Consider the following 15,141-nt stretch of genomic DNA (forward strand, 5'->3'; position numbering starts at 1 on the left):
AAAAAGTTCAGGAACAGCTCCCAAGCCCTGAGTTCAAGCCCCAGGACCTGTACACACACACACACACACACACACACACACACACACACACACACACACACACACACACACACACACACACACACACACACACTTTAACCAGCTAAAAATACAGCTAAGCTTGCAGGTCTAAATTGTTATTATAAACAGGTTGATTGGAGCCTGAGGAGGAAACAAAACTCACATTCAAAGGTGGGTCACTAGGTGGCGCTCTCATCCATGAACAGAGTCCAATCTCAACCTCCAGCCAAAGCCATTTAAGAGATGAGTTGGCCAAGCTTTGTGGAACTCAAAGAATTTGAGATTTTTGATTTCACCAATAGCTGCTGTGTTCCAGAGGAGGTATCCGGGCCCAGAGTTGTTCAGCAGCTCAAGGTCAGAGCTCCAGGCTAAAGCCAAGACTCACCCACACTTGCTCAAGTTTTGCTATCTCTAAAATGTATCACATAGAACTGACTCATTCAAGAGAGTATGGAGGATAGCAGGCAGGGTCTTCTTCTGTGGGTGAACACAGGGACCATGGGACCACTTCCTCAACTAGGGTCCGGCCTCCCATTAATGCCAGCACCACCAATGCATCGAATGATCCATGCATTGATGAGGTCATAGGCTTCAGGATCCCTCAGTTGACACCCAAGTCCCCTCCCCACCCCATGAGCCCGTGGGGAATATCTCAGATGGGAACCGCAGTTGGCTCAGATGCATGCCAGGGTTACTTGTATATCTGCTTGTCCTTAAGAAAGTGCATCTTTCTTCCCTCAGCCTCAGTTTCTGGGCCACACTAATAGTTCCCACCAGATATGAAAAAAATCAAAAATGAGTAATTGTCCAGGCGCTGGTGGCTCATGCCTGTAATCCTAGTTACTCCAGAGACTGAGATCTGAGGATCAAGTCAGCCAGGACTTGTGTTGTTGTTGTTGGTTCTGGGGCTTGAATTCAGGCTGTCCCTGAGCCTCTTTGGCTCAAGGCTAGTGCTCTACCACTTGAGCCACAGTGCCAATTCTGTTTTGAGTGGCTAATTGGAGATAAGAGTATCATGGGGACTTTTCTGCCCAGGCTGGCTTCGAACTGTAATCCTTAGATCTCAGCCTCCTGAGTGGCTAGGGTGACAGGCATGAGCCACTGGTGCCCAGCTATCTCAGGACTCTTATCTTGAATTAACTTCCAAAACACAGGAAATAAAGATGTGGCTCATCAGCTTTGAGGAAGAGACAGACAGGGAGCAGGGAGAGGGAAATATCGGCACATGAATGGGGAAAGCACCTGCTTCTTCATGGAATTAGGTCTGTTCTGTGGCTTAGCAGTCCCAGTTCTCAGCTAGGGGTCTGAGAAGCAAGGGTGCCATCCGACTGCATTCCTAAGACAAAAAATACTTGTTGGAAATGTCATTGTTGGGGCTGGGAAGGTGGCTCAGTGGTAGAGCGCTTACTTTGCATGCATGAGGCCCTGGGTTCAATTCCTCAACACCATATAAGCAGAAAAGGCCAGAAGTGGTGCTGTGGCTCAAGTGGTAGAGTGCTAGCCTTGAGCTGAAGAGCTGAGGGACAGCGCCCAGCCCAGAGTTCAGGCACAACCGACAAAAAAAAAAAAAAAAAAAAAAGGCATTGTTCAGCTCAGTCTCCCTAAAGTTCCTTTCTTGTGTATGAAATAACAATTACACACACACACACACGCACACACACACACATACTTACTGTGTTGACCTCTTACCTGTTACTATAACACAACACTGGGGGCTGGGTACTGTATAAAGTAAAGAGGGTTGCTTTGCTCACTCTTGGAAGCTGAGCATCTGCCATCAGGCATCCGGGTCTCTGGGGCTTCTGGTGAGGGAGGGGCCCTCACAGTGAGTGACTTCACAGTGGTGGTGGAAACATATTGCATGCTGGGAAAGGAAGTGGAGGGATTCAGGGGGCCAGAGTGGCTGTGTTGAGCCTTGGGGCTCCTCCAGAAGCCACGCCCTCTGATGACATCATCCCTGCCACTGGCTCCTCCTCTTAAAGGTTCCACCACTTCTCAACAGCAGGTCACTGAAGCCCCATCTTCCAGGGCTGTGAATCACTGGGGTATTCATTCACACTACATCCAGGGGCAGGGAATGTGACTTAGTGGTAGAGTGCTTGCCTAGCATAAATGAAGCCCTGGGTTCGATTCCTACCACATTAACAAAAAACTGGAAGTGGCGCTGTGGCTGGAGTCGTAGAGTGCTAGCCTTGAGCTAAAGCAGCTCAGGGACAGCGCCCAGGCCTCTCCTCACTCCACCCACATTCTTATTCTTTCCACTGCCAGAACTGCCCTCCACTCCCCTGTGCTGGCTGCATCTCAGTAACTTCAAGATGAGGTTGTCACCTCCTCCAGGAAGCCTTCCTGGTGCACTCAGTACCACTAGGTATTTAGGTATATAGCCTTTGCACCTGCTGAGCACCTGTAGAAAGGTAAATCACCAGCTTCTACCTATCTGCCTTCCTGCTCCAACCTGTTCCTCCTGAAGGCATTGATAAGTCTTGCTTGTTTCTGGGTCCCAGGGGCCAGCACAGGGCTTGGCACACCATAGCTGTTCAGTGGATAAGTATGGCTTTGGGGCAGATAGAAATAGGTCCGACACTAAATAGATCCCTCTGTAGCTCACAAAGCTCTAGAATCTTCTTGATGGGTCTCATTTGCCCAGAACCATCTCCTAGGAGACGAGCTCAGTCTGGTCTACAGAGGGGTTACTTACCTTCTCTGCCCCAAGGTACAGCCTGATCCGGGGGCCTCTTTCCTGGATATTTGCATCCATGTTGATAAAATGTCATGTCATGTACCTGCTTCCACTAGCCCATGGAGATCTCTCCACTTTCTCCTGCTGTCCGTGGTCCCGGGCATGTGGCACATGCCTATAAGCCCAGCTCCTGCTTAACGTTTCCACTCAAGGCTGCTGTCTACTACTTGAGCCACACCTTTCTGGATTTTTGTTAGTTAACTGGAGATAAGTGTCTCAGGGATTTGTTTCCCCTGGTCTGTTTGGAACCAGGGTCCTCAGATCTCAGACTTTGAGTAGCTAGAATTACAGACGAGAGCCACAGAAAGCTTAGTGACAGGCAGGGTTAAGTAGATCATTATTCATCTCTGTACTCAATACAGAAGGACGGCTTACCACTCGAGTCCAAGGACTTCAGCAAATGGAACAAAGGCCAAATATATATTTCACAATCTCACAAGGCCAAATTCTCCAAAGAGGCACCGCTGGGTAAAAAGCAAGCATGTTAGAAAATTTGCTAGATTCTGCCAACTACTGAAAAAAAGACCCCACCCCCACCCACCCCTTCCTCACTTCCCACTAAGGTTGGATATCTCAGGTTTCTTAGACTGGACATTTTCAGCCTGTGCGGTAGCTCACGCCTGTAATCCTATCTACTTGGGAGGCTGAGATCTGAGGATCACAGTTTGAAGCCATCCCTGGAAGACAAACCTGAGAGATGCTTATCTCCTATTAACCAGTCAAAAAGCCACAGAAGGCTGCCGGGCGCTGGTGGCTCACGCCTGTAATCCTAGCTACTCAGGAGGCTGAGATCTGAGGATTGCGGTTCAAAGCCAGCCCTGGCAGGAAAGACCGTGAGACTCCTATCTCCAATAAACCACCAGAAAACCGGAAGTGGCGCTGTAGCTCAAGTGGTAGAGCGCTCGCCTTGAGCTGAAGAGCTGAGGGACAGCGCCCAGGCCCAGAGTTCAAGCCCCACGACCGACCAAAAAAAAAAAAAAAAAAAAAAAAGCCACAGAAGGGGAGCTCGAATTGTAAAGTGCCAGCCTTTAGTAAAAAAGCCAAGCAAGAGAGGTCAAGCAAAAGGAAAAAAACAAAAGACTAGGTACTTCCAGCCCCATTTGTCTTCTGATCACCATAGTGTGAACTTCATTGTACGGTGGGAATGATAATATTTTGGACATACTGGGTTAACTATATTATTAAAACTAATTGCACCCATTAACTTGTCTTTCTGTTTTATTCTTCTAACTAGCACTGGAGTGTGATCTAAGCTAAGGACCTTGCATTTGCAAGGCAGGCTCTCTACCACTTGAGCCATGCCTCCAGTCCCGCTTTTATGTTGGCTAACTGTGTGGTAGGGTCTCAATTAGTGCCCTAGTCCATCTGAACTACAGTCGTCCAGCTTGTGTTCCTCTGTGTTGCTGGGGTGATAGTGAGGGCCATGGCACCCAACTTTTGTGCTTTCCTTGTAGCTAGGATGACAGGTATGAGTCACCGCTCCCTGCCACTGCGGGAGATGAGGTCTTGCAAACTTTGATGCCCCACTTGGCCTCAAACCTCGATCCTCTGATGTCTGCCTTCCAAGTAGCTAGGATTAGAGTTGAACCAACACATGCAGCTCTTTTCACCTTTTTAAAAATGTGGCTGCTGAAATTTGTCTGTTTGATTCCTATAGTACTGGTGGTCAAACCTGGAGCATGGAATATTCTAGTCAAGGGATCTACCACTTAGCTACACCCTCCTCTCCCCACCCCAGTCCAAGACTGGGTAATTTACTAGGTGAGTTTGAAACTAGAGAGGTTCGTTCTTGCCCATGTGGGCCATGTTCCATCCACAGAAACGCTTGTGAATTCTGTTTCCAGTTTCCTCGGGTGGAGGGAGGCCGAACTAGAAAGAGGAGAGAGGGAGTCTTGTGGGCCACTTGTGAGGCCGGACTTCACTGTGGCCTTTGACTCAGGCATTAAATTTGTACAGGAGCCTTTGTTTTTTTGGTAATCTTTTTGGTGCCAGTATTAGGGCTTGGTCTTAGGGGCCTGGGCACTGTCTCTTCACACTTTTGCTCAAGACCAGCGCTCTAACCCTTGAACCACAGCTCCATTTCAAGCTTTTGGGGGGTTCATTGGAGAGAAGGGTCTCATGGACTTGCCTGCTTGGGCTGGCTTTGAACTGTGATCCTCAGATCTCAGCCTTCTGTTGGCTAGGGTTACAAGCGTGTATGGTCTGTCTGTGAGTCCTGGTGCTGTTACTGGCATGTCCCATGACCCCTGGCCTGTGACCTTGCGTGGGTCTTCATTGGAAGACAATGAAGAAGCTGTATTCTACGGAAGCTTCTCCATCCCTCTACCCCCAACTCCTTCTGCCAGAAGAGATGCAAATACACTTGTGCCCTTCCCCCCCCCCCATCACCAATATCCTTATGCCTAAATACTGTACCACAGACCCCGTCTGTGACATGGGGAGAAGCATACCTTGGTGTGACATTTGTCCTTCTAGGATTCTGTCCAACCCCATCCACCAGGCTTGTTATCTAATCTCTGTTTATTTACCTTGAACTTGTAGACAAATATTCATTACAGCAAAGCCTCATGAGTCCACACCAGTTGGGGGAGTCACTATGTATCGATTGGTATTTTAATAAATACAATCTCCTCATTTCCAGAGCAGCTTATAACTTTTTCATAAGCAGAGGTACAGTCTGTTTGAATTAAATGTCCAATATCACGTGTAATCCATATTAGTGGTTGTACTCTGTTCAAAGTACATAGGTGTGAACTTAGATGATATTGTGTGTGTGTGTGCTGGAACCAGGTCTTGAATTAAGGATCTTGCACTCTTGCTTGGCTTTTTCGCTCAGGGCTGGTGATCTACCATTTGAACCACAGCTCCATTTCAGCTTTTTTCATGGTTAACTGGAGAAAAGACTTTCCTTTTCTGGCTGGCTTTGAACCATGATCCTCAGATCTCAACCTCCTGAATAGCTAAGATTACAGGCCTGAATGATTGATGCCTGACTTAAATGTTTATGTCTCTTTCTTTGGTGGTGTTGGGGTTTGAACTCAAGGACTTGCACTTACTAGGCAGGTATTCTATCTCTGAGCCATACCTCAGCCCTCCTGGCTCTCAGAAATAGTGCTGTAATGAACATTTCTTTGAGCCAGACTTTTAGTTCTGTGGGACATTCATCCCAATGTGGCACTGCTGGAGGTGTGTGTATGTGTGGGCGTCATATGACAAGTCTGTTTTTAATCTTTTGCAGAAGTTGATTGTTTTCAAAAATTTAATTTCCTGTCTAGGAATGTGGTTTAGTGGTAGAATGCTTGCCTAGCATGCATGAGGCCTTGGGTTTGATTCCTCAGTATCATAGAAGCAGAAAAGGCTGGAAGTGGTGCTGTGGCTCAAGTGGTAGAGTGCTAGCCTTGAGCCAAAGAAGCTCAGGGTCAGTACCCAGTCCCTGAGTTCAAGCCCCATGAGCCAAAGTAATAACAACAACAACAACAATACTAATAGTAATAATAATTTCCTGATGAACACTTCTCCAGAAATATTTTATTTAGAAGATAAAGTGAGAAGGCTGTGAAATTCTCAAAGAGAAAACAAACTCTCGCTATAAACATCCTGAAGAATGGAAGCCCAGAGACCAGTTAGAGGTTAATTTCCTGCACAGATTCTTGGTCTAGCTCATTGGCCTGTAGCCAGTGCTTCACTTCCATGCAATCCTCCTTCACCCAGCATTTACCCAGTGAGTAACTCTGGAAGGACGCCATCCCACTAAATAACCACATGAGAGAATTCCCGCCCTGCAGCCAACAAACAAAAACTAGTCGTGGTTTGTAGGCTCATTCATTTGTGTCCACCCACAGCCGGCACCTGCTGGGGCTTGCAGCCCACACACACAGGCAGACAAATGACAACACTAGCTATGTGTTAATACATCTAAAGTATCTATCTCCTTTCCTTTTTGTTTTTGTCAGTTGTGGGGCTTGAACTCAGGGCCTGGGTACTGTCCCTAAGCCTCTTTGTGCTTAAAAACTAGCGCTCTACCACTTGAGCCACAGCACTACTTTCCAGTTTTTGAGTGGTTAATTTTAGATAAGAGTCTCACTGGGACTTTTCTGTCCAAGCTGGCTTCAAACCGTGATCTTCAGATCTCAGCCTCCTGAGTAGCTAATCACTGGCACCTGGCTCCTTTTTTTAAAAAAATTGTTTTTCCCACCGTTTTTCATTTGGGTTTTCTTTCTTTTTCTTTTCTTCTCCTTTCTTTCCTTCCTTCCTTCCTTCCTTCCTTCCTTCCTTCCTTCCTTCCTTCCTTCCTTTCTTTCTTTCTTTCTTTTTCTTTCTTGCTAGTATTGCCCAGTACTCTACCACACCCCCACCCCAGATATTTGCTGGATATTTTGGAGAATTTTCCTGCCTAGGCTGACCTTGAATTATGATCCTCCAATTCTCAGCCTCCTGAAGAGCTAGGATTACAGAGAAAATCTCCAACAGAGCTGCCGAAAAAATTGTACATCTAGATGAGAACAAACTATTACAATAATAATCTGAACTAGACAACTGAATAACAGCATTGTTTTGAATAGTGCAAATAAGGGTTCAGCTCTCTAATTTTATCAAGTAGATGGACTTGAATATAAGATTTTTGAAATATCTTTAATTCTCTTGCTCAAAAACACTAATATCACTTAAAGAGCTAATTATTATAAGTCCTTTTCATAAATGAAATAAAGTAAGTGTAATATAAGATAGTGGTTAAGAATGTTGACAACTCAGGGCTGGGAAGGTGGCTCAGTGGTAGAGTGCTTGCCTTGCATGCATGAGGCCCTGGGTTCGATTCCTCAGCACCACATAAGAAAAAAGAAAAAAGCCGGAAGTGGTGCTGTGGCTCAAGTGGTAGGGTGCTAGCTTTGAGCTGAAGAGCTGAGGGACAGCGCCCAGGCCCAGAGTTCAGGCCCCACAACCGGACCCCCCAAAAAAAAAGAAAGAAAGAAAGAATGTTGACAACTCAGTCCAACACAGTGGCTCACATCTGTAATCCTAGTTACTTAGAAGGTGGAGATGGAAAGGATCAATATTCAAGGCCAGCCTAGACAAATTTAGGAAGACCCTCCCCCCCCCTCCCGGCATCCTATTCTGCAAGATGGGTATGATGGTGTGTGGGTGCATGTCTGTAATCCCAGTTACATAGATAGGGTCTTTAAATCTTTTAAAACCTAAGACAATTATATTTACACACACATACATACATATATATAGTTGGTCGTGGGGCTTCAACTCTGGGTCTGGGTGCTGTCCCTCAGCTCTTCAGTTCAAGGCAAGCACTCTACCACTTGAGCCACAGTGCCACTTCCGGTTTTCTGGTGGTTAACTGGAGATAAGAGTCTCATGGACTTTCCTGCCTGGGCTGGCTTTGAACCAATATCCTCAGATCTCAGCCTCCTGAATAGCCAGTACTACAAGTGTGAGCCACCAGCGCCTGGCTTAGTTATAATAATTATATTATAATTATAATTATCTATTTCAGTGCTGGTGGCTTATATCTATAATCCTAGCTACATAGGAGATTGAGATCTGAGGATCTTGATTTGAAGTCAGTCTGTGCAGGAAAAGCCATGAGATTCTTTTTTTTTTGGGGGGGGGGGTCCGGTCATGGGGCCTGAACTCTGGGCCTGGGTGCTGTCCCTCAGCTCTTCAGCTCAAGGCTAGCACTCTACCACTTGAGCCACAGCGCCACTTCCGGCTTTTTTCTTTTTCTTATGTGGTGCTGAGGAATCGAACCCAGGGCCTCAGGCATGCAAGGCAAGCGTTCTACCACTGAGCCACCTTCCCAGCCTGCCATGAGATTTTTATCTCCAAAAAACTACCAAAAAGCCAGAAGTGGGGCTGTGGCTTTAGTGGTAGAGCTCTAGCTTTGAGCAAAAAAGCTCAGGGACAGTGTCCAGTCCCTGTGTTCAAGCCCCAGGACTGGCAAACACATATAGACCAAATAATCTGTTTTGATACATATACTTTATAAAGGTAGCTAAATGCAAGCTTTGCAGAAATAAACAGACCAAAACTGCCTAAACTTACTGCTTTAAAAATTTTTTTAAATTTTATTGCTAAGGATAGAACCCAGGGCCTCAGGCATGTTAGGCAAATGCTCTACTACTAAGCTATATATACCCTAGCCAGTACTCAGAGTTTTTAAATGGGGAAGACATAACCTATGTTATTATCAATGTTCATATCCAAGTAGAGGAATAAAGAGATTTGTTATTTACTTGCTTTTTTAAAAAGTTCCTTTGGGCCTGGTGCCAGTGGCTCACACCTGTAATCCTAGCTGCTCCAGAGGTTGAGATTTGAGGGTCATGGTTCAAAGCCAGCTGGGGCAGAAAAGATAAGAATCTCATCTCCAATTAAGTACCAAAAAAAAAAAGATAGAAGTGGATTTGTGGCTAAAGTGGTTGAGTGTTAATACTGAGGAAAAAAGTTTAAGAACAGTACCCAGTCCCTAGTTCAAGCCCCAGGATCAGCTCACACGTGCACACAGACACACAGACACACAGACACACACACACTTACACATACTCACATACAAATTCCTCTGAAATTTTTTTACAGTAATTTGTATTATTTTGTAATCAAACAACAGGTGGGAGTTATCAATGCTATAGGCTACCTAGGGTAAAACACAGTTTTGGTGGAGGCCAAGCCATTTGGCTGCAAAATAGGAGTAGTTGTGGCTTTAAAAACTCATTTCTAGGGCCGGGAAGGTGGCTCAGTGGTAGAGTGCTTGCCTTGCATGCATGAGGCCCCTGGGTTTGATTCCTCAGCACCATAGAAGCAAGTGGCGCTGTGGTTCAAGTGGTAGAGCTCTAACCTTGAACTGAATAGCTGAGGGACAGCGCCCAGGCCCAGATTTCAGGCCCCATGACCAACAAAAAACTCATCTCTGGGGTGGGAATGCAGGTTAGTGGTAGAGTGCTTGCCTAGTATGCATGAAGCCCTGAGTCTGATTCCTCAGTACCACATAAACAGAAAAAACTGGGAGTAGCACTGTGTCTCAAGTGGTAGAGCGCTAGCCTTGAGCAAAAAAGAAGTTCAGCGACAGTGCTCAGGCCCTAAGTTAAAGCCCCAGGACCAGAGCAAACAACAACAAACTCATTTCTTAACTGGGCATTGGTGGCTTATGCCTGTAATACTCAGGAGGCTGAGATATGAGGAGTGTGGCTTAAGCCAGCCTGGGCAGGAAAGTCCAAGAGATTCTTATCTCCAATTAACCACCAGAAAATCAGAAGTGATGCTGTGTCTCCAAGTGGTACAAGTGCTATTTTTTTTGGGGGGGGGGTGGGGGGTCTAGTCCTGGGGCCTGAACTCTAGGCCTGGGCGGTATCCCTCAGCTCTTCAGCTCAAGGCTAGCGCTCTACAACTTGATCCATAGTGCCACTTCCAGCTTTTTTCTTTTTGCTTATGTGGTGCTGAGGAATGGAACCCAGGGCCTCATACATGCAAGGCAAGCGCTCTACCACTGAGCCACCTTCCCAGCCCGACGAGTGTATTCTTGAGTGAAAGAGCCAGGAACAGGGTCTAGGCCCAGAGTTCAAGTCCTTCAACCGACAAAAACAACAACAACAACAAAAAACAAAACATAAAACAAAAACAAAAACCACAAAGTCCCTACCAAACTCATTTCTCAAAAAAATAAATTATTTCTCAAGAATGGTGAGTGTCAGGGCCCGAATGCTTTATCTGAGGTTTTGTTTTTGTTTTTCTCTCTCAAGGATAGAGCTCTACTCCTTGAGTCACAGCTCCACTTCTGGCTTTTTAGTAGTTAACTGGAGACAAGAATCTCACAGATGTTCCTGCCATGACTGGCTTCAAACCTTGTTCCTCAGATCTCAGCCTCCTGAGCAGCTAGGATTACAGGCATGGGTCATTGGTGCCTGGACTCCAAACTAGTGATTATCAACTATGATCGATATTAAAATACCTGGAAGGATCATTGAACCAGATTGCCCATATGTTTCAGATCAGTAAGTTTGGGGTGAGGCTAAAAGTGTGTATTCCTCACACATTTCTAGGTGATACTGATTCTGCCAGTCTGGGCCCCTTATTTGAGGAAACTGTTGTTCTAAGCACTTCTTAAAACACCTGCTTAATAGTCTTTTGTAATGCATCAACCTTCACTTTCCATTTATTTTCTTCTTGTTCTTCACTTCCTACAGACAAAAGTATAGTTGCTCTGAGAAGTTTACATTCCAATGTTAAAATAAACTACTTAGGACATAAAGGATACGTTGCTGACTTAAAAATAAAAATGTACATTAAAAAATTTCCTGTTTGTGCAAGGACGGATTTGTATTTTTCACCTTCTAGCTGTAACGATATGTACATTTCATCTGCTCCTTTCAGTGTGTGCTCTAGAACCTGAAAATAACGAAATGAATAAGTCTCTAATTTTAAAAAATGGTATGTGCATCAAGGAGGTGGGCAAGCGATGATATGTAAATATCTCATCCATGGAGAAAGCGCTCGAAAGCTCGCAGGCACTTTCCCAATACTGGAAAAACAGGGAAGTGAGGGCTCAACTCGTCTTAAGAGGTGTAAGACAAGAGCAAGGCCTCACCATTTATAAATTGAGACACTGGTGCAATGATTCATGCAAAAAAGTTAAAACGGGCCGGGCGCCGGTGACTCACGTCTGTAGTCCCAGCTACTCAGGAGGCTGAGATCTGAGGATCGCGGTTCGAAGCCAGCCCGAGCAGGAAAGTCCATGAGACTCTTATCTCCAATAAACCACCAGAAAACTGGAGGTGGAGCCCTGGCTGAAGCGGTAGAGCGCCAGCCTTGCGCAAAAGAGCACAGGGACAGCGCCCAGGCCCCGAGTTCAAGCAAAAACAAGAAAGTGAACCGGATGAGACACTGGTGAGCTCAGTCGCATTTCTGGAGATTTCTCGCACACAAGAGAACTCAGGGACAGCTCGTAGCAAATGGCCTTGACCCGGAAGTATCAGTTGCCCCGGCCTACCAGGTTCCACCAATCAGAGAGCAAGTGGGCGGGCTCTCTCGGGTGATTGGAGAAGAAGGCGGGAGAGGGGAGGGGGCGGAGCGCCGCGGTCGCTCGTGCGCACGCGCGCTGCCGCCGGCGTTGCTGACCGCCCGGAGTCCGTGCGGTTGCTCCACGCGTGTCCTCGCGCTGCGCCCTCGGCCCAGTCCGCCCGCAGCCCCGCCATGCCTGCCGACCTCAGCAAGTGGTCCGGGCCTTTGAGCCTGCAGGAAGTGGACGAGCGGCCCCAGCACCCGCTGCGGGTGTCCTACACGGGGGTGGAGGTGGACGAGCTGGGCAAAGTGCTGACGCCCACCCAGGTACCCCGGGGTCGGGGCCGGGGCCGGCGGCCAGGCCGCGGCCTGCGGGGCCCTCCCGGAGCACGCGGCCGCAGCGGGGCGGCAGCGGAGACGGGGCGCTCGGCCCCAGTCCGGGGCTTCCAGGCCCCGAAACAGCCGCGAGGGCGAGGGCTGGGCGAGGCGGGGCAGCCCGGGGGGCCCTGCGGTAGTGTGCGGGGTGAACCCCTCCTCCCCGCCCCCACCGTGACGCCTTATGTAACCGCCGGTCGGCATCAGCCCGCGAACCGCCTTGGTTGGGGGGTCAGGAGCCTGCGCGCCGCCCCCCGACGGCTGGGGCTGCCCGGGCGGGGTTGGCTCTCCGCACTGGCTGCCAAGTTAGCGGAGGGTTTGGGTGGCAGGAAGGGGGGGGGGATCGGAGAGGAGGGGGTGGAGGGTTAGGTGCTGGGGGAGGAGGGGGGACCGGGGAGGAGGGGAAGAACGGGGCTGGGGGACACCAAACTGACTCTTACAGGTTAAGAACAGACCCAGCAGCATTGAGTGGGAAGGTTGTGATTCTGGGAAACTGTACACCTTGGTCCTGACCGACCCGGATGCTCCCAGCAGGAAGGACCCCAAATACAGGCAAGCTGGGAGAAGTGGTGGGGGGCGCCGGGGAGCATCCACACACACGACCCAACCCATGCCAGGTAAGGTCCCTCACTGGGGATGCGAAAGTACAGCTGGTGTGGGATTTTCGTGCCCCGGCTTGAGCCAGCATTTGCATTTCTTGCCCCTCTGTTCCCAAGCAACATTCTAGAACATACAACTGATGTCCAGGTTCACCAGGAGCCCTCTGTATATCCCCTTCATAACAACAACAAAACTAGGCAGGGACCCTCGTGGTCACAGCCATGACCCAGCCTGCAGCACCCACCCACTGTGCAGATCAGTGGCTGCACTGGCCCTTCAGCGTTCTTATCATCTGTCTGGTTCTTCCACACAGGGAGTGGCACCACTTCCTGGTGGTCAACATGAAGGGCAACGATGTGAGCAGTGGGACTGTCCTTTCTGATTATGTGGGCTCCGGGCCTCCCAGTGGCACAGGTAAGTACTGGGGAGGCTGGGTTTGAGTTCTGATTGGCCAGCCAAGGCCTGCTGTGGCCTGGCTTCTAAAGGCAAGTGGTGTGGGCTGCTTGGCTTTCTGCAGGGCAGCTGCCTTCCAGAGTCCATTCAGCTAGAACTTTGGGCTTTGGGTGAACCCTCAGCAGAACTACTTCTTGGGCTCTGTGCCTTTGCTGAGTGAGGAAGTTGGGGATAGTGTCTCTTTTGTTTTGCTCTAGCTCCTTTCTCTCCAAGTTCTAGTTAGTATCTCTGTGTGTTCATCACTAGTTCTAAGACTTGAACTCAAGGCCAAGGTGCTGTCTCTCTTAACTTTTTCTGTTAAGGCTGGCACCATGTCATTTGACCCACACCTCTACTTTTTGGTGGCTCGAAATTAGCCACCAAATTGGGTTTGTCTGCCCAGGCTGGCTTCAAATATTGATCCTTAGATCTCAGCCTGTTGAATAGCTAGGATTACAGGCATGAGCAACTGGCTTGGTTGGTGTCTTGCAAAGATTTGGGAGGCTTTTGCAGAACCCTCTCTCTTTTTCACATCCCCACACATACATGGTCACCCACGTGTATCAGTAGATGGGGGCGCCCTTGTGGCCGCCAGCGGTACACAGCATTTCCATCTGCTGCAGAGGAGTGGGCAAAGAATGGCTGAGCAGAAGCTTGTGGGCATTGTCCTGCCCTGAGGTAGAACTAAGAGGTGCAAGGAGATACTGATAAGGGCTGCTGGTCCTGGCTCGTGTTTCATTTAGACACAGAAGCTTCGAGAAAGTTCAAAGTCCTCCCATGCTTTCCCTAACAGGAGGATACAGTGGCAGGTTTCCTAGGGACCTATTATATTCTCTAGGGCAGGGAGAAAATTAGGCAATTTAATTATGGGGCGGAGCCACCTGAGGATAAAACAGTTCTCCCCGGCGGGAGCTGTTCTCATTTGCAGAAAACCCCTCAGCAATCCCTTGTGTCACAAGATGTTTCACAGGGTGTAACTTGCATATAAGAAATGTGTGGATCGTGAGCTTTCAGGGAGGTCACTTCTGTCCCCCAAAGGTGCCTTATTTACCCACTGCCCCGCAGCTCGCCTTGCCCGCATCTAGAGCGCTTTCCTCCCTTCTGAGCAGCTGTGGCTTCCTCTCCCCACAGGCCTCCATCGCTACGTGTGGCTGGTATACCAGCAGGACAAGCCTCTGAAGTGTGACGAGCCCATTCTCAGCAACCGCTCCGGGGACCACCGTGGCAAGTTCAAGGTGGCGGCCTTCCGCAAGAAGTACCACCTGGGCGCCCCAGTGGCTGGCACGTGCTACCAGGCTGAGTGGGATGACTATGTCCCCAAGCTGTACGAGCAGCTCTCTGGGAAGTAGGGCGGCTCAGCTCAAGAGCCCCTCCCCCCAGCCCTGGGGCCCTGCAAGTGGGGTCCTTGGGCACCGATGCCAGTAGATGTCCCTCTCCCTTGCTCGGGCCACGCCTGGGCCTCCACAGTGTCACAGGGTGGTTCGTCCTGCTGCCTGTCCTTTATGCTCCTATTGATGTGTTGATCACGTTTGAATTCCGTTTTGGGGGGTGGCATTTGGAATTGTAATGGGGGTACCTTGTTAACAACTAGCAATCCAGAATCTAAAGAAAACTCCAGTTAAAAAAAAGACGGGGGGGGGGTGAAAGAAAAAGGAGGGGAATAGTCACTGTCTTTGAGATCCTGCCTGCATCTTCTCCCCACAACCTCTCCACCAGGGACCTGGCTCTCATGGCAGGCTCCTGGCTGGCCCCTACAGCCTCTCCGTAGCTGACTAGGTGTCTACCCTTAAACACTGCTGGGGCTGGCGGACAGGTGGGTTGGAGTCTTTACATCCTTGAGGGTAAAATTGTTCACTGGTTGTTCTGGAGTTGCTTAGTGTTACTTCTGCTGTTTGCTTATCGTTGAATAAAGTAGAAATGTTGGATAATGCAAA

General features: G+C 48.6%; 1 protein-coding gene across 1 annotated transcript; it reads left to right on the forward strand.

Annotated features, from left to right (window-relative positions):
• Positions 1–11,905: 11,905 nt before the first annotated feature.
• Positions 11,906–15,141, forward strand: LOC138807783 (phosphatidylethanolamine-binding protein 1). Its single transcript, XM_069993545.1, has 4 exons — positions 11,906–12,127; positions 12,618–12,727; positions 13,089–13,189; positions 14,339–15,141. The coding sequence occupies exons 1-4, from the start codon at positions 11,993–11,995 to the stop codon at positions 14,554–14,556; spliced, it is 564 nt and encodes a 187-aa protein (XP_069849646.1). The 5' UTR covers positions 11,906–11,992; the 3' UTR covers positions 14,557–15,141.

This window comes from Dipodomys merriami, unplaced genomic scaffold (genome assembly GCF_024711535.1).
Source record: "Dipodomys merriami isolate MVZ:Mamm:240054 unplaced genomic scaffold, mDipMer1.0.p SCAF_433, whole genome shotgun sequence".
Classification (NCBI taxonomy): Eukaryota; Metazoa; Chordata; class Mammalia; order Rodentia; family Heteromyidae; genus Dipodomys; species Dipodomys merriami.

Bases quoted from the DNA above. Each gene is read 5' to 3' on its own strand.
- LOC138807783 (XM_069993545.1), top strand. From the start codon at position 11,993: ATGCCTGCCGACCTCAGCAAGTGGTCCGGGCCTTTGAGCCTGCAGGAA. The intron at 12,128-12,617 runs GTACCCCGGGGT...TGACTCTTACAG, and splicing joins AAGTGCTGACGCCCACCCAG to GTTAAGAACAGACCCAGCAG. The intron at 12,728-13,088 runs GCAAGCTGGGAG...TCTTCCACACAG, and splicing joins AGGAAGGACCCCAAATACAG to GGAGTGGCACCACTTCCTGG.